This window comes from Symphalangus syndactylus, chromosome 5 (genome assembly GCF_028878055.3).
Source record: "Symphalangus syndactylus isolate Jambi chromosome 5, NHGRI_mSymSyn1-v2.1_pri, whole genome shotgun sequence".
In the NCBI taxonomy this organism is placed as follows: domain Eukaryota; kingdom Metazoa; phylum Chordata; class Mammalia; order Primates; family Hylobatidae; genus Symphalangus; species Symphalangus syndactylus.
In genome coordinates, this window is record NC_072427.2 from 122,075,015 (window position 1) to 122,094,465 (window position 19,451).

Genomic DNA, 19,451 nt, shown 5'->3' on the forward strand with positions numbered 1-19,451 from the left:
AAAAACAAAAACAAAAAACCTGACAGGCTGGATGTGATGGTTCACGCCTGTAATCCCAGCACTTGGGGAGGTTGAGGCAGGAGGATGGTTTGAGCCTAGGAGTTTGAGACCAGCCGGGGTAGCATAGTGAGACCCTGTGTCTACAAAAGAAAAAACCACACACAAAAACCTTGGCGTGGTAGCATGTACCTGTAGTCCTAGCTACTTAAGAGGCTGAAGCAGGAAGATCACTGGAGCCAAGAGGATCGTTTGGGCCTGGGAAGTTGAGGCTGCAGTAAGCCCTGATCACACCCCTGCACTCCTGCCTGGGCAACAGAGCAAGACCCTGTCTCCAGAAAAAAAAAAAAAAAAAAAATCAAAAAAAAGACCTGACAGTCTTTTGAAGACATCTGTTGATGTCTTCAGGCTTACTCACTCTTATTTCTACAGTCTCCATTTTGCTGTTTTGTCCATCCAGTGAATTTTCTTTCCTTTTTTTTTTTTTTGAGACGGAGTCTTACTCTGTCGCCCACGCTGGAGTGCAGTGGCACAATCTCAGCTCACTGCAATTTCTGCATCCTGGGTTTACGCCATTCTCCTGCCTCAGCCTCCCGAGTAGCTGGGACTAAAGGTGCCCGCTGCCACACCCGGGTAATTTTTTGTGTTTTTTTTAGTAGAGATGGGGTTTCACCATATTAGCCAGGATGGTCTTGATCTCCTGACCTCGTGATCTGCCCGCCTGTAATCCCAAGGTGCTGAGATTACAGGCGTGAGCCACCACGCCCAGCCCATCCAGTGAATTTTCATTTCACACATTACATTTTTCAGTGCTAGGATTGCTATTTGATTGTTTGTTATAGTTTCCATTTTACTGCTGAGATGCACCATGTGCACTCTCATTATGACTGTCTATTCCTGTATGTCCTTCAACATATTTATAACACCTGCATTAGAGTCTTTGTCTACTGATTCCAACATTTGCATCATTTAGGGTCTGTTTCTGGTGACTGCTTTTTTTCCTTCATCTTTTTTATATATCTAGTATTTTTTTTTTTTTTTTTGAAATGGTGTCTTGCTCTGTTGCCCAGGCTGGAGTGCAGTGCTGCGATCTCAGCTCACTGCACCCTCTGCCTCCCGGGTTCAAGCAATTCTCCTGCCTTAGCCTCCCGAGTAGCTGGGATTACAAGCGTGCACCACCACGCCCGGCTAATTTTTTATATATTTAGTAGAGATGGGGTTTCACTATGTTGGCCAGACTGGTCTGGAACTCCTGACCTCAGGTGATCCGCCCACCTTGGCCTCCCAAAGTGCTGGGATGGTGTGAGCCACCGCACTCGGCCAGTAATTTTTTATTATATATTGTTGTTCTGGAGTAAATAATTTTCCTGTAAGGAGTGTTCGGTTTCTTTCTGACAGGTGATTAAATTAATTATTGGTAGATTCTTTTGTCCATTCAGGTTTGATTTTTTTCTTTGTTAGGGCAGTTCTACTTCTATTTTGAACTTAGTCCTAGTATGTGGACCTTCCTCTTAAGGTATGGCTTTTTGTGGTCTCAATTGTATGTTCAGGGGGTTCAGTGATGTCTTTTCACGCTGAACTAAAACTGCTATGTCTTCCAGACCTTTAGGACCCCGTTCTCAGACCCACACGCGGCAAGTGATTGCTGCTAGGCATCACAGAATCTCTCACAGATACACCTTAGACCGTGGCCAAAGACCCATGGTGAATCCCCATGTGAGATTTTTTTCCTTCTTGTCTTTATAGCTCCCTTTTCTCTGGTACTCTGCTACAAATTCCAACTGTTTCAACAGCCTAGAATTCTGTTCTCTACTTCCTTGCTTGGCTCAGTGACTACCGTTTTCTGCCTAGGTGTCATCTCTATGACTGAGAAATTGCCCCCAAGCTGGTGCAATCATGGGGGTTTACCTCATGTATTTCCTTCATTTCAAGGATCACAGCTTCGTGTTTCTTCTTGTTTAATGCCTGAAACAGTTATCTCATATATTTTGTTCACGTTTATGTCAGGAATCTCCGAGACCACACCTTGATTCCATGATTAGCTAGAATGAATCACAAGACTTAGCATGTGGTACTCTTGATAAGATTTAATAAGTATTATGTTATCTCTGTTGAAGAAGTTTCCTCCTTTCCTAGTTTGCTGACAATGCTTATAATGAATAGACATTCAGTTTTGTCCAACGCTTGTTTTCCTATTTGTGGAGAACGGGGTCTCGCTATATTGCCGAGGCAAGTTTTGAACTCCTCAGCTCAAGCTGTGTTCCCACTTAAGCCTCCTTAAGAGCTAGGATTGCAGGTGTGAGCCACCACGTCCGTTTCTTTTTTCTTTTTGGGGGGAGTGTGGAAACAGGGTCTCACTCTGTGGCCCAGACTGGAGTGCAGTGGCACAGTCACTGCAGACTTGACCTTCTGGGCTCAGGTGATCTTTTCCCTGTAGCTTCCCAAGTAGCTGTGACCACAGGTGCATGCCACCATGCCTGGCTAATTTTTGTAGAGAAGGAGTTTTGCCATGTTGTCAGGCTGGTCTTGACTCCTGAGCTCAAGTGATCCTCCCACCTTGGCCTCTCAAAGTGCTGGGATTACAGGCACGAGCCACTGTGCCTGGCCTAGTCTTCTCTTGTAATGCTAATGCGTTGCCTTTTTTTCTCTTTTTGAGATGGAGTTCCTTTTGTTACCCAAGCTGATCTAGAACTCTTGTCCTCAAGCAGTCTTCCCACCTCAGCCTTCTAAGTAGTTGGAATTACAGGCTGGTTTTATTTTGTTTTTGTTTTTTTCCAAAGCAGAATGAGTCTCACCTCATGAAATGAATTGGGAAATGTACCCACTTATGATTTTTTTGGAAGAATGTATGTAGAATTGATATTTCCTCCTAAATGTTTGATGAAATTCACCAGTGAAGGCATCTGGCCTCGAATTTTCTTTGTGGGAAGGTGTATTAATGATTTTTTTTTTTGAGACAGAGTCTTGCTGTATTGTCCAGGCTGGAGTGTTAATTTATTTTCCTGTTCAGTTTTTCTCATTATTCTGACTTCAGTTTATCAATTTATCTTTTCAGTGACAAGCTTTTTGTTTTCTTGCTTTCCCTCACTGTTTTTCTCTTTTCTGTTTCATTGTGGTTTTTTTTTTTTTTTTTTGAGATGGAGTCTCGCTCTGTCAGCCAGGCTGCAGTGCAGTGGCATGATCTTGGCTCACTGCAACCTCCGCCTCCCGGGTTCAGGCAATTTTCATGCCTCAGCCTCCTCAGAAGCTGGAATTACAGGCGCCCACCACCACACACAGTGAAGTTTTGTATTTTTAGTAGAGATAGGATTTCACCATGTTGGCCAGGCTGGTCTCGAACTCCTGACCTCAAGTGGTCCACCCGCCTCGGCCCCTTGGAGTGCTGGGATTACAGGCATGAGCCACCGCACCCAGCCCATTCTGTTTTCTTTATCATATCTTTTCTTCTGCTTACTTTGAGTTTAATTTGCTCTTATTTTTAGTTTTTAAGGTAGAAGTTTAGGTTATTTTTTAAATGAAATTTTTAAAAACTTTATTTAGAAAATTACTGTTTTATTTATTTATGTATTTATTTATTTTGAGAAGGAATCTTGCTCCGTCACCAGGCTGGATGTGCAGTGGTGCGATTTCAGCTCCCTGCAACCTCCACCTCCCAGGTTCAAGTAGTTCTGCCTCAGCCTCCCGAGTAGCTGGGATTATAGGCGCGTGCCACGACGCCTGGCTTATTTTTTATATTTTTAGTAGAGATGGGGTTTCACCACGTTGGTCTTCATCATGCTCATATTTTTTTCCTACATAGTCTTTTTTTCTTTAATTTTTTCATTTAGAGACAGAGTCTTACTATGTTCCCAGGCTAATATCGAATTCCTGGGCTTAAGCAATCCACCCGCCTCAGCCTCCCAAAGTGCTGGGATTATAGGCATGAGCCACTATGCCCAACAAGCATGGTCTTTTTTTAAATTTTTTTTATTTTTATTACAGACGGGGTTTCACTGTGTTAGCCAGGATGGTCTCAATCTCCTGACCTTGTGATCCACCCGCCTCGGTCTCCCAAAGTGCTGGGATTACAAGCCTGAGCCACCACACCCGGCGTCAAGCATGGTCTTAATAGTTGGAGCTCATTTATAATACTTGTTTTTGTGTCATTTTCTGATAATTCAATCATCTTGTTCTTTTCTGGTCTTCATTTAGTGATTTTATTTTATCGATAGTTTTCTGCTTCTTTGCATGCCTCGGTATTCTTTGAAATTTTTATTTATTTACTTTTTTGAGACAGGGTCTCTCTGTGTCACCCAGGTTGGAGTGCAGTGACACCATATCAGTTGACTGCAACGTCTGCCTCCTGGGCTCAAGCAATCCTCCTATCTCAGCTTCCCAAGTAGCTTGGACTACAGTCGTGCATCACCACGCCCGACTAACGTTTCTATGTTTTATAGAGATGGGGTTCACCATGTTGCCCAGACTGGTCTAAACTCCTGGGCTCAAGCAAACTGCCGGTCTCCATTTCCAAAAGTACTAGGATTACATGTGTGAGCTACCACGCCCAGCCAATGTCTGGGAATTTTTCATGCATGCTGACAATAGTGAATTTTATGTTTTTGGGTACTGGCATTTGCTGTATACCACTAGCGAGTTTTAGACTTACTATAGCATGTAGTTAGATTACTTTGGATCAGTTGGATCCTTTCAGGTCTTGCTCTTAAACTTTGTCAGGGCATGGGCTATCTAGGTCTGTTTTTTTTGTGTTTTTCTTTTGAGACCCGGTCTTGCTGTGTTGCCCAGCCTGGAGTGCAATGGCACGATCTCGGCTCACCGAAACCTCTGCCTCCCAGGTTCAAGCGATTCTCCTGCCTCAGCCTCCTGAGAAGCTAGGACTACAAGCACATGCCACCATGCCTGGCTAATTTTTATATTTTTAGGAGAGACAGGGTTTCACCATATTGGTCAGGCTGGTCTAGAACTCCTGACCTCAGGTGATCCTTGGCTTCCCAAGGTGCTGGGATTACAGGCATGAGCCACTGTGCCTGGCCTGTCTAGGTCTAATTTAGTCTTTCTAATTTAATGATACTTTTTTTGAGGACCCCATCATAAGCCTTGTGTGTTATGAGATCTCTACTCTGGCTGGTGAGAACATAAACTGTTCCCTGCCCTTTATGAGCTTCAGAAATTGTTTCGGCTATTGCTGTCTAGTAGCTCTTAACTTTGCCTTAAGTAGTTTTTTTTTTTTTTTTTTTTTTTTTTTTTTTTGAGACAAAGTCTCACTCTTTTCGCCCAGGCTGGAGTGCAGTGGCCCAATCTCTGCTCACTATGGTTTCCGCCTCCCAGGTTGAAGTGATTCTCCTGCCTCAGCCTCCTCAGTAGCTGGGATTACAGGCACGCGCCACCATGTCCAGCTAATTTTTTGTATTTTTAGTAGAGACAGGGTTTCACCATATTGGCCAGGATGGTATCGAATTCCCGACCTCAGGTAATCTGCCTGTCTCGGCCTCCCAAAGTGCTGGGATTGCAGGTGTGAGCCACTGCGCCTGGCCAAGTAGTTATTCTTCCACATGCTTAAGGAGACCCTTCTGTAGATATTTGGAACTTTCTCGTTGTAGCTCCCTCCTATTTTTGTTTTCTACCTCACAAACTCTAGCTGCCTTGGCTTCCTCAAACTCTGATCTGATTTTAAGATTGTATCAAATCAGTGAGACTGCCCAGCTCCATTAGGTTCCTACTTATGGTGTTATAGTCCAGTATGTGCTTCTGGGTAAAATGCCATCTGTCTTTGTACCCCACCCTCAGACACCATTGATCACCCTTTTGTCACTATATAGATTAGTTCACGGTTTCTTGAATTTTGTATACGTGGAATCATACGAATATATAATCTTTGGTGTCTAGGTTCTTTCACTCAGTATGATGATTTTGAGATTTATCCATTCTGTAGTATCATTTGTGGTTCATTCATTTCTCTTTATTATTGGATAGTATTTCTTTTTCTTTCTTTTTTTTTTTTTTTTTTTGAGATGGGGTCTTGCTTGCGCTGTCATCCAGGATGGAGTACAGTGGTGTGACCAAGGCTAACTGCAGCCTTGCTGGGCTCAACCAAGCCTCCCACCTTAGTCTCCCGTGTAGCTGGGACTACAGGTGTATGCCACCACACTTGCCTAATTTTTTAAAATTTTTTGTCAAGTCGGGGTCTTGCTGTGTTTCTTAGGATGGTCTTGAACTTTTGACCTTGAGATCCTCCAGCCTTGGCCTCCCACAGTGTTGGGATTACCCGCATGAGCCACACCCGGTGTAAATACTATTTCTGTTATGTGTCTATACCATGTTTTGTAGATGCCTCATGTTAAATTTAGATGATGAATTCATCTTAGACTAATTATACTATTTCAGTGCTATGATGAAGGTATTAATATATAGATATCCTAAAATCAAAAAGCTTATTTTTATACTATTTGTCAGTTCATTCACTTTTAATTCCATTTTTTCATTAACTAATTTTTTGAAGGGTCTTTTAATCTCACCTTTTTCTTTTAGGTGTTTTTGTGGTCGCTTGGTCAAGCAGCATGCTTGTTTTACTGCAAGTCTTGCCATGAAATACTCAGATGTGAAACTGGGTGACCATTTTAATCAGGCAATAGAAGAATGGTCTGTGGAAAAGCATACAGAACAGAGTCCAACGGATGCTTATGGAGTCATAAATTTTCAAGGGGGTTCTCATTCCTACAGAGCTAAGGTATGTCACATGTTGGATTTTTCTTCATTTATGTTGTTATTTAAATAAAAAACATTATCACAATTTGTGTAGCGACATTGACAAAAAGTTGGTCTCAGTAATTTATTCGTATATTTTAAAGTACAAAGGTGCATACACATATAGAATTGTATCTTTCTGGTGGATTGAACCTTTCATCATTATAAAATGTATTTTGTTATCATTTTTCTTGACATGGTTTGCTTTTTCTGGAATCAGTGTAGTTAAGCCATCTTTCTTCCTTTTCGGTTTTAACCTTTTATGTTTGAGAGATATCTTTTAATTGTTTTTAAAAATGTTGTCTGCTGTGTATTTAAGTTTAAATTTACCATTATGTTATTAGTTATCTATTTGTCTCACTTTTTTCTTTGTTCTGTTTTTTTCTTATGTTATTTTGGATTAAATATTTTTTATTATTTTCTTACTCCTTTATTAGCATATTATTTATACAGTCATCCTTCAGGGGGCTTGGTTCCAGGACTTCTCTCAGATACCAAAGTCTACACATATCATAGTATTTGGATGTAATCTATGCACACCCTCTTGTATACTTTAAATCATCTCTAGATTCCTTATAATACCTAATATAGGCCAGGGACAGTGGCTTACGCCTATAATCCCAACACTTTTGAGAGGGTGGAAGGATGGCTTGAGGCTAGGAGTTAGAGACCAGCCTGGGCAAAATAGTGAGACTCTGTCTCTACTTAAAATAAAAATATTAAAAAACGCCTGATACAATGTAAATAGTTGTTAAATTGCATTGTTAAGGAATAATGACAGGTGAATAAAGTCTACACATGTTTAGTATAGGCTCAGTTTTTTTTCTTGAATATATTTGATTCACTGTTGGTTGAAACCATAAACGTGGATCCCACAGATACAAAAGGTCTACTATACGTTCTTTTTCTGTTCTTTTTTTTTTTTGAGATGGTGTCTCTGTTCCCCAGGCTGGAGTGCGGTGGCGCAATCTCGGCTCACTGCAACCTCCGGCCTCCTGGGTTCGAGCAATTCTCCTGCCTCAGCCTTCAGAGTAGCTGGGACTACAGGTGTGTGCCACCATGCCCAGCTAATTTTTTGTATTTTTAGTAGGGACGGGGTTTCATTGTGTTAGCCAGGATGGTCTCCATCTCCTGACCTCGTGATCCTCCCGCCTCGGCCTCCTAAAGTGCTGGGATTACAGGCCTGAGCCACCATGCCCAGCCTGTTTTTCTGTTCTTTAGAAAAAGAATATTATAGGTCAGGCACGGTGGCTCACGCTGGTAATCCCAGCACTTTGGGAAGCCAAGGCGGGTGGATCACCTGAGATCAGGAGTTCGAGATCAGCCTGGCCAACATAGTGAAACCCTGTCTCTACTAAAAATACAAAAATTAGTCGGGCGTGGTGGCACGAGCCTGTAGTCCCAGCTACTTGGGAGGCCGAAGCAGGATAATCACCTAAACTTGGGAGGTGAAGGTTGCAGTGAGCTGAGATTGCACCACTGCACTCCAGCTTGGGCGACAGAGTGAGACTCTGTCTCAAAAAAAGAAACAAGAAAAAGAATACTATAATAAATGTGATAATGTGATAAAATGCATTTTTAACTTGTTATATGCAGTCATGCATCACTTAAAAATGGGGATATGTTCTCAGAGATGTGTTAGGCAATTTCATCGTGCTAACACCATGGAGTGTATTCAGACCTAGATGGTATAGCCTACTATATGCCTAGGCTATATGGTATATAGCCTATTGCTTTTAGGCTGTAAACCTCTATGGCATGTTATTGTACTAAATATGGTAGGCAGGTTTAACAGTGTAACACAGTGGGAAATATGTGTCTAAATATATCTAAACAAGAAAAAGGTACAGAAGTATGGTATTATAATATTAGGGAACCACCCTAATATTATATGCAGTTTGTCATTAATCAAAATGTGTGGCACATTACTGTAAATTAGTCGTTTACCACTTTTTCAACAGTGCAAGAACCTTTGGAATATTTGAAACTGCACTTATTTCTCTTAAGACTTACGTGCTCTTGTCAGCATAAATTTTAATTTTCTGTTATAAACCTCTAAAACATGGTTATTATTTATTTAGATTTGAACATTTTATTTTATTTATTTATTTTTTTTGGAGACAGTGTTTTGCTCTTGTTGCCCAGGCTGGGGTGCAATGGCACAATCTCGGCTCACTGCAGCCTCCACCTCCTAGGTTCAAGCGATTCTCCTGCCTCAGCCTGCGGAGTAGCTGGGATTACAGGCACGCACCACCACACCCAGCTAATTTTATATTTTTAGTAGAGACCGGGTTTCTCCATGTTGGTCAGGCTGGTCTCGAACTCCTGACCTCAAGTCATCCGCCTGCCTCGGCCTCCCAAAGTGCTGGGATTACAGGCGTGAGCCACCGCACCGGGCCAGATTTGAACATTTTAACCTTGGCATGGTAGCTCATGCCTGTAATCTCAGCACTTTTGGAGGCCTAGGCAGGAGGATCACTTGAGTTCAGGAGTTTGAGACCAGCCTGGGCAACATAGTGAGACCTTGTCTGTACTAAAATTCAAAAATATTAGCTGGGCATGCTGATACATGCCTGTAGTCCCAGCTACTTGGGAGGCTGAAGCAGGAGGATCAGTTGAGCCTGAGAAGTCGAGGCTGCAGTGAGCCCTGGACCATGATGTCACCAAAGTCTAGCCTAGGCAACAGAGCCAGACCTTGCCTGAAAAACAAATAACGACAGCAAAAACCATTTTAACCTCTACATTGTTCTGCCTGCCTCCGTGTTCTGATGAGGAAAACGTTGCCAAACAGTGAGCTCATCATCTCTCCAAGTTTTTCTTTTCTCCTGGATCCCGATCCTACAAATTCTCACTGCCTTTGTACCCTGCTAATGTCTTTTTTTTTTTTTTTTTGAATCTCGCTCTGTTGCCCAGGCTGGAGTGCAGTGGCGCGATCTCAGCTCACTGCAACCTCCGCCTCCTGGATTCAAGCAATTCTCCTGCTTCAGCCTCCCGAGTAGCTGGGATTACAGACAGGGTTTCACCGTGTTGGCCAGGCTGGTCTGGAACTCTTGACCTCAAGTGATCCACCTGTCACCGCCTCCGCCTCCCAAAGTGCTGGGATTACAGGCGTGAGCCACCATGCCCGGCCACCTGCTAATGTCTTCAAGCAGGTGTTATTGTTCTTCTTTCTAGTTTTTCTAGTTCCCAGGGGCAGAGTATGTCCAAACCAACCTAGCCCATCATTGTAGGAAGTGGAATTTCTCATTTATTTCTAATATAGTATTAAAAACATTAACTTTAGACTGCTTATCTAATACTACTTTATGTGCCCAAATATAATAATGAGTTAAACAAAACTGATACAGAAAGACTTATTATAGAACAAATCCGGCTGGGCATGGTGGCTCATGCCTGTAATCCCAGAACTTTGGGAAGCCAAGGCAGATGGATCACCTGAGGTCAGGAGTTCAAGACCAGCCTGACCAACATGGCAAAACCCTGTCTCTACTAAAAATACAAAAAGTAGCTGGGCCTGGTGGTGCGTACCTATAATCCCAGCTACTCTGCTTAGGAGGCTGAGGCAGGAGAATCTCTTGAACCCGGGAGACATTCCAGCCTGGGCGACAGAGCGGGACTTTTCAGAAAAAAAAAAAAAAAAAAAAAAAAAAAAAGAAGAACGAATCCTATTTACAAAGCATTCTTGGTCTGGTGTGGTAGCTCATGCCTGTAATCCCAGCACTTTGGGAGGCTGAGGCAGGCAGATCACTTGAGCCCAGGAGTTCAAGACCAGCCTGGGCAACATGGTGAAACCTTGTATCTACAAAAAATACAAAAAAAATTAGCCATGCTGGGTGCCGTGTGTCTGTAATCCCAGCACTTTGGGAGGCTGAGGTGGGCAGAGCACTTGAGCCCAAGAGTTCAAGACCAGCCTGGGCAACATGATGAAACCTTGTGTCTACAAAAAATATAAAAAAAATTAGCTATGCAGGGTGCCGTGTGTCTGTAGTCCCAACTGCTTGGGAGGCTGAGGTAGGGGGATGGCTTGAGCCTGGGAGGCAGAGGCTGCAGTGAGCCGAGGTGGCGCCACTGCACTCCAGCCTGGGCAACAGAGCCTGACCGTGGCTCAAAAAAACAAAACCAAAAACCAAAGTATTCTTAAGGGACTCCAGAGTCTTCTACTCAGTTTTACGGAATTCTGGGGTTTTTTTGGCTTCATTTCTTTTGCTTTTTTTTTTTGTTTTGAGACGCAGTTTTGCTCTTGTTGCCCAGGCTGGAGTGCAATGGCGCAGTCTCAGCTCCCTGGAACCTCTGCCTCCTGGGTTCAAGCGATTCTCTTGCCTCAGCCTCCCAAGTAGCTGGGATTACAAGCACTCACGCGTAGCTAATTTTTTTGTATTTAGTAGAGACGGGGTTTCACCATGTTGGTCAGGCTGGTCTCAAACGCTTGACCTCAGGTGATCCACCTGCCTCGGCCTCCCACAGTGCTGGGATTACAGGCATGAGCCACTGTGCCTGGCCTTTTGGCTTCATTTGTTTGTCAGTACTGAGATTTTCGGTGGTGGTTGATCTTTGTAAAGGAATGGGAAATACATCATTTTGCAAATAAGATTTCTTAGAGATGATTTTTAAATGTCTCAATGTCTGAATATTTGAAGTTTCTTGTGAGCTACTTCATATATATGCTTTAGGCCAAGAGAATGAATTAATATGAGTATAGCAAGTAGTCTTATGATATCACTTAAACAGGAAGTTAATTTTTAAAATCAAACCAGAAGAAGTTATTTCACACACGATAGCTTTTTTTCTATTTTTCTATAGAAAGATGTTTTCAAAAATTAAACTGGAGAATCCATCCGAACACCATGAAATGTTGATTACAATTTTCTGATTATTTCTCAGTCTGATCAAATCCAGTTACTTACAGCGAAGAAAATAATCATCTATATTAAATATATCTTTTTAAATTTTACTCCGTAGTCACAATCCGTTTATAAATGGACTAGATCATTGCCAAACTTTCAAACAGATAATTCAGTATTTGCCTCTCTTCATAGCAAGAGCCTGAGAAGCATCCATTTTTTTCTCCCATAATTCCCTTTTTTTCCTTTTCCGATCCTCTTCAGCCAGTCTTAATGCTTCTAACTCACTGTGTAGTCATCGTTAAAGAAGGCAATAAATACTGCAGGTACCTTGGTAAATTGGGTCAATGGTAATTGAGTTTAAACAGAAAGAGTAACATTTGTGTCTAAATGTTTAAAAGTTAGTTTCGCTATTTCTGTAGATCTCACAGAATGATTTTTTCAACTTTAAAATCATTTGCTATTGCTTATTCCTTGGAGTATAAATATATTGAAAATAGCTTATGAAACTCTTTTTACATAATCTGATTCATATAAAATTTTCCAAAGTCATATAATGTCGCATTATGAAACCTGTGAACATGTTCAATTATTTTGTCCTTTTAAAATCTTTTTCTAGTATGTGAGGCTATCATATGACACCAAACCTGAAGTCATTCTGCAACTTCTGCTTAAAGAATGGCAAATGGAATTACCCAAACTTGTTATCTCTGTACATGGGGGCATGCAGAAATTTGAGCTTCACCCACGAATCAAGCAGTTGCTTGGAAAAGGTCTTATTAAAGCTGCAGTTACGACCGGAGCCTGGATTTTAACTGGAGGAGTAAACACAGGTAATGTGATGATTATACCAATTTTATTTAGTGTGTTTTAATTTTTTTTTTTTTTTTTTTTTGAGACGGACTCTCACTCTGTTGCCAGGCTGGCGTACAGTGGCACAATCTCGGCTCACTGCAACCTCTGCCTCCCGGGCTCAAGCAATTCTCCTGCCTCAGCCTCCTGAGTAGCTGGGATTACAGGCATGTGCCACCATGCCTGGCTAATTTTTGTATTTTTAGTAGAGACGGGGTTTCACCATGTTGGTCAGGCTGGTCTCGAACTCCTGACCTCGTGATCTGCCCACCTTGGCCTCCCAAAATGCTGGGATTACAGGCATTAGCCACCACGCCCGGCCCTTAAATTTTTTTGTAATAGCAATTAGATATTTGAAATAAAGATTGACACTGAATATAGATATACTTAACTCTTGTTTAATAATCTACAGTTTGTAGGTAAAAATGATAATCTAACCTTTTTGGTTATTATTTTGTCTTTAAAAAAAAAAACGCAACACTTTAGAGCAGGATTTGGCAAACTATAGCCTGTGTGCCAAATCCAGCCCAAACCTTGAATAAAGATTTACTGGAACACTGACTTATTTACTGTATTAGTCTGTTTTCATACTGCTGTAAAGAACTGCCCGAGACTTGGTAATTTATAAAGGAAAGAGATTTAATTGACCCACAGTTCAGCATGACTGGGGAGCCTCAGGAAATTTATAATCATGGTGGAAAGTGAAGGGGAAGCAAGGCACCTTCTTACACAAAGCGGCAGGAAGGAGAAGTGCCAAGCGAAGAGGGAAGAGCCCCTTATAAAACCATCAGGTCTTGGGAGAACTCAGTCACTATCACCAGAACAGCACTGAGGAAACCGCCCCCATGATTCAGTTACTTCCACCTGGTCTCTCCCGTAAAACCTGGGGATTATGGGGATTACAATTCAAGATCAGATTTGAGTGGGGATGCAAAGCTTAACCATATCAGTTTATATATTGTCTATGGCTATTTTTGTGCTGTAACAGCAGAGGTGAATAGTTGTGACAGAGATGGTATACCCTATAAAGCTTACTATACTGTTTAGCCTTTTAGAAAAAGGTTTTTTGACCCTACTGTGGAGCAAAGCATTATTTCCATCACTTTCCGGCTAGTGGTAAATTGATACAAGAATGGCAATCCATTGCCTCAGCAGCAATAAGAAGTAGCTTTCAAAAATTAATTTGTAACATACTACTGCCTTTTACTCTATGTCTTCCCTATCACATATACAGGTTGAATATAAAGAGGGCAGATTACTTTCAGTGTCTAAAATAAAACATTTAAGTCAGCTTGTAAACATCTAATTCATTATCAGCAACTTTTTTTTTTTTTTTTTTTTTGAGACGGGAGTCTTGCTGTCACCCAGGCTGGAGTGCAGTGGTGCCATCTCAGCTCACTGCAACCTCCACCTCCCAGGTTCAAGTGATTCTCACACGTCAGCCTCCCAAGTAGCTGGGATTACAGGTGCCCGTCACCACACGTGGCTAAGTTTTGTATTTTTACTAGAGATGTGGTTTCACTGTGTTGGTCAGGCTGGTCTTGAACTTCTGACCTCAGGTGATCCGCCCGCCTCGGCCTCCCAAAGTACTGGGATTACAGGTTTGAGCCACTGCACCCGGACAGCGACTATTTTTTGAACCTCATTGTGTCAGACGTTTTTCAGGCTGCTAAGAATTTATTCCATAAATAGTAAAAATATCTACCTTCATGGAACTTCTAGTGGGGGAGATACAGATAAGAAACAGATAACTCAGTAATGTATAACATGTTAGATGCTGATAAATGTTATGCAGACACATGAAGTCAAGAAGAGGGATAGTGAGGGATGATGATGGGAGGGCTGCTATTTTGTTACATGGTCAAGGAGAGCTGATAAGGTGACATTTGAGGAGAGAGGGAAATGAAGCAAGATATAAGAAAAACATAAGGCAAAGCATGTAAAGGGGAGGAGAGGGCTCATGTGTTGGAAGAATAGTAAGAACAGTCTAATATAGCTTGAGCGGAATAAGCAGAGAGTGCTAGGTGATGAAGTCAGAAGTTCGGTGTATGGTGGTAGAGAAGCATGGTGACTAGTAGAGGCAGTAGGCAGTTCATCACATGAGGCCTTGTGGACCATTATAAGCATTTTGGCTTCTGCTGTGAATGAGAAGAGGAGGTTTTAAGTAGAGAGTCAACAGTTGCAAAGATCACTCGGATGATGTTTTCAAAATGGAGTATAATGGCAAGGCAGCAGTTGAAAGATCTACGAAGATGCTATTTTCATAATTTGGGTGAGGGATGAGATCTGATGCATTATGGAGATCAAACTGAGTGATGCATTAGTTTGCCAGGGCTGCTGTAACCAAATATCACAGACTGGGTGGCTTAAAAACAGAAATTTATTTTCTCATGGTTTCGGAGATTAAAAGTCTAAGAGTAAGTGTCAGCAGATTTGGTTTATCTTGGGGCCTCTCTCTCTTTGGCTTGCACATGGTCATCTTCATGCTGTGTCCTCCCTCTCATGGCCTCCTGTGTATAGGTATCCCTGGTGTTTCCTTTTGTATTCAAATTTCTGTATAAGAACACCAGTTGGATTCGGGGCCACTCCAAAGGCCTTATTTTAAATTAATCGTCACCTATTTAAAGGCCCTGCCTCCAAGTACAGTAATGTTTTAAGGTATTATCACATATATAAAGGCCCTGTCTCCAACTACAGTCATATTTTGTGGTATTGGGAGTTAGGGGACACAATTCAGCCCATAAGAAGTAATAATGGTCCAGGCATGGTGGTTCATGCCTGTAATCCCAGCACTTTGGGAGGCTGAGGTGGGAGGATCACTTGAGCCCAGGAGTTCAAAACTAGCCTGGGCAACATGGTAAGACACTTTCTACAAAAAAAAAAAAAAAAAAAAAGAAAAAGAAAAAGAAAAAAAAATTACCCTAGCATGGTGGTATGTGCCTACTGTCCTAGCTAGTTGGGAGGCTGAGGTGGGAGGATCACTTGAGCCCGGCAGGTCAAGGCTGCAGTGAGCCAAGCCATGATCATACCACTGCACTCCAGCCTGGGCAATAGAGTGAGACCCTGACTCCCTCCCTCAAAAAAAAATAAGTGATAATGAGGAGTTATATGCTCTTTGGAACTGCCTTTTATACTTTTCTCTCTCATTTTTGACTGAAATAGACTTTTGTCATTGTTTATTGTGTGTGTGTTTGTTTTGCATATGGTCCTGTGCCACTGAGCTGTATTCTTAATTTTTTCTAAATGACGTGTAGAGCAATAATAAAAAACTACAGTTACTTAGAGGAGAAATGCAAAAACGGACTAGACCAAATAACATGGTAAAATTTAGTGTTATATGTGTTTCTGGCATTTGTAGTGATTTGATATTGTGGGGTTTAGTGGTTTTTGTTCCTTTTTGGTCCTTGTGTATTCTTCTGTAGGTTTGGCTGTGACCTTGTTTTGAGTTTGTTATGACCTTGTTGCGTTATATCTTGTATGTGTAGAGAAATATATCACATATTATAGTGTTATAGATTGAGCACAGGATTGTTCTGAACACAATAATGACTGTAATCCCAGAACTTTGGGAGGCTGAGGCATGAGCCCAAGAGTTCAAGACCCACCTGTCTCTACTAAAAAAAAAAAAATTAGCCGGCTGTCTTAGCACCCACCTGTAGTCCCACCTACTGGGGAGGCTCACAAGGGAGGATCGCTTGAGTCCAGGAGTTTGAGGCTACAGTGAGCTGTCATTGCGCCACTGCTCTCTTTCCTGGGTGACCCTGTCTTTAAGAAAATTTAAAAAAACAAAATGAATAAACTTTTTTTATGAACAGGTGTGGCAAAACATGTTGGAGACGCCCTGAAAGAACATGCTTCCAGATCATCTCGAAAGATTTGCACTATCGGAATAGCTCCATGGGGAGTGATTGAAAACAGAAATGATCTTGTTGGGAGAGATGTAAGAATTATTTTTAAAATGTCTTATGTTTGAAATTATATATAAACAAAATTATAGTAAGAATAGTGCCAGTTTAAAATATTTATGATTATATTATACTTTTCAAATTAAGTTTAAAAGGTATTTTCCTGAGGTTTACTTCTCAATTTTTGGAAATGCATAAATAGAAATAATTCATAACTGTAAATAATTAAGTTCATAAATATAAATGCTGTTATAGTGTTGGCACATTTTGCTTTCAGTCTTTTATGTATAAAATTATTTCCCATTTTCCATATAATCTAGTCTTTGTAATTAAATTTTTGATGACTACATGACATGAAAATTTTATTCTAAGAATAGGGAATAGGAGTTAAATGCTAGTGTTTTGTTTGAATAGGTTAAAGACATGTGAATTGGTTATAGATATTTATCAACACTGTTAAAAAGAATTACTGGCTGGGCGCAGTGGCTCACGCCTGTAATCCCAGCACTTTGGAGGCCGAGGCGGGCTGATCACTGGAGATCAGGAGTTCAAGACCAGCCTGGCCAACATGGTGAAACCCCTTCTCTACTAAAAATACAAAAATTAACTGGGAGTAGTGGCCTGTGCCACCTAGCTACTTGGGAGGCTGAGGCGGGAGAATTGCTTGAAACCGGAAGGCAGAGGTTGCAGTGAGCCGAGATTGAGCCACTGCATTCCAGCCTAGGTGACAAAGCAAAACTCCATCTCATACATACATACATACATACAATTACTGAATTATAATGATCACTTTCAAGTGTTATTAAATTTCTAATGTCAGTTTTAAAGAGTCTACTCGTGGCTGGAAAAATAGCAATATTACATTTTATTGTTTTTTACAGTGCCTTTTTTTTTTTGAGATGGAGTTTCACTCTTGTTGCCCAGGATGGAGTGCAGTAGTGCAATCTGGGCTCACTGCAACCACCCCTTCCCAGGTTCAAGTGATTCTCCTGCCTCAGCCTCCTGAGTAGCTAGGATTACAGGCACCCACCACTACACCCATCTAATTTTTGTAGTTTTAGTAGAGATGGGGTTTCACCATGTTGGCCAGGCTGGTCTTGAACTCCTGACCTCAGGTAATCCACCCGCGTCGGCCTCCCAAAGTGACGGGATCACAGTCATGAGCCACTGTGCCTGGCCACAATATCTTTTATATATTGTAGTTTATTCACTTAATAATCTGATAATAGTTTATTTGCACTATTTACTTATTTATTGCTTCTCTCTTTGCATGTGATGATGAAATATATAATTCCACAGTATGGGTCAAGATATAATCATGTGTTTCAACCCATTATTGATTAATCTTCAGCTGCTTAAAAGCTTATGCTTTTTGATACATTCTTTGTCATTTCATATTTATTTCTGTATGTAAAATAGAATTTTACTTCTTACTTGTCTTTACGGATTTTTTCAAAATTTATTTTACATCATATTGTATTTAATCCTGCTCACTAACTCTTTTGTTTGCTATTGTTTAGGTGGTTGCTCCTTATCAAACCTTATTGAACCCCCTGAGCAAATTGAATGTTTTGAATAATCTGCATTCCCATTTCATATTGGTGGATGATGGCACTGTTGGAAAGTATGGGGCAGAAGTCAGACTGAGAAGAGAACTTGAAAAAACTATTAATCAGCAAAGAATTCATGCTAGTAAGTGAATTCACAAATTTGTTATTGTTGAAATTGTCCTGGGCTGTACTAATAGCCAAATTCAAAGAAGGTAGAATGTTCTTTGAAGTGCTCTTTCTTACATAGCAAGATAACATAAGAAACAACCAACAGTAGTTGATCTTAGACAAAATGATAAGACAAAGGAAAAGAAGTGAAAATTGGGTACTCAGTTATCAAGGCTAAAACCAAAAAAAGTTCATTGGAAGTTCTGTTGTTATTGCAATTCCATTTCAGCCCAAGGAATTCATAAATATTCTTTTTTTTTTTCTTTGAGGTGGAGTCTCGCCCTGTCACCCAGGCTAGAGTGCAGTGGCATGATCTTGGCTCACTGCAAGCTCTGCCTCCCGGGTTCACACCATTCTCCTGCCTCAGCCTCCTGAGTAGCTGGGACTACAGGTGCCCGCCACCATGCCCGGCTAATTTGTATTTTTAGTAGAGATGGGGTTTCACCATGTTAGCCAGGATGGTCTCAATCTCCTGACTTCATGATCCGCCCGTCTTGGCCTCCCAAAGGGCTGGGATTACAGGCGTGAGCCACTGTGCCTGGCCCATAAATATTCTTAATGTGTGATTTATTCCAATACATGGCTGTGAAATTCAAGATTGAAAACTAAAAGGGAAGAAAATCACTGAAAGAAATAAATCAACTTAAAATTTATGAAATGAGTATCACTGTTTGGCTAAATGTGTCTTAAAAATTGTATTCCGGGGACTGATTTTTCTTTCCAACCATGCCTGAATTTTCTGGTTCAACATCTAAATTTTTATTTCAAATAAAGGAAAATTTGTAACCTAAGGACCCCAAGAAGTTGAGCTCTGTGATAAAGTGAAATAGAAATAAAAAAACTACAGAACAGTATTTACAGATTATGGTGGAGTCAGAGCTTTTACTAAAAGTTAAGAATGTGCTGGGCGTGGTGGCTCACGCCTATAATCGCAGCACTTTGGGAGGCCAAGGTGGGTGGATCACCTGAGGTCAGGAATTCTAGACCAGACTGACCAGTATGGTGAAACCCTGTCTCTCCTAAAAATACAAAAATTAGCCGAGCATGGTGGCATGCGCTTGTTGTCCCAGCTTCTCGGGAGGCTGAGACAGAATTGTTTGAACCCAGGAGGCGGAGGCTGCAGTGAGCCTAGATCACGTCACTGCATTCCAGCCTGGGTGACAGAGCAAGACTCCATTGCAAAAAAAAAAAAAAAAAGTTAAGAATTGTTTGTAGTCCTACAGATACCTTTTTTTTTTTTTTCCATTTTCTCAGTGCACCGGAAGTTATTGTAAACGCAAAAATTCATATTCTTCACTAATTTTTTTCTGTTGCTTTTCTAGAGGTCTTGGAATTTTGTTGATCAGTTCCGGTTATGTAATTCTGTCACCAATTTCTTCTTTAATTTTTAATTTTTT

General features: G+C 41.2%; 1 protein-coding gene across 16 annotated transcripts in view; it reads left to right on the forward strand.

Moving 5' to 3' along the window:
- Positions 1–19,451, forward strand: part of TRPM7 (transient receptor potential cation channel subfamily M member 7) — a 136,658-nt gene that overhangs the window by 38,329 nt on the left and 78,878 nt on the right. For all 16 annotated transcript variants that reach the window (XM_063639440.1, XM_063639441.1, XM_063639444.1 and 13 more), the window contains exons 4-7: positions 6,523–6,721; positions 12,199–12,412; positions 16,247–16,371; positions 17,857–18,028. In XM_063639440.1, coding sequence (XP_063495510.1) covers positions 6,523–6,721; positions 12,199–12,412; positions 16,247–16,371; positions 17,857–18,028 — 710 coding nt within the window. The remainder of the gene's footprint in view (positions 1–6,522; positions 6,722–12,198; positions 12,413–16,246; positions 16,372–17,856; positions 18,029–19,451) is intronic.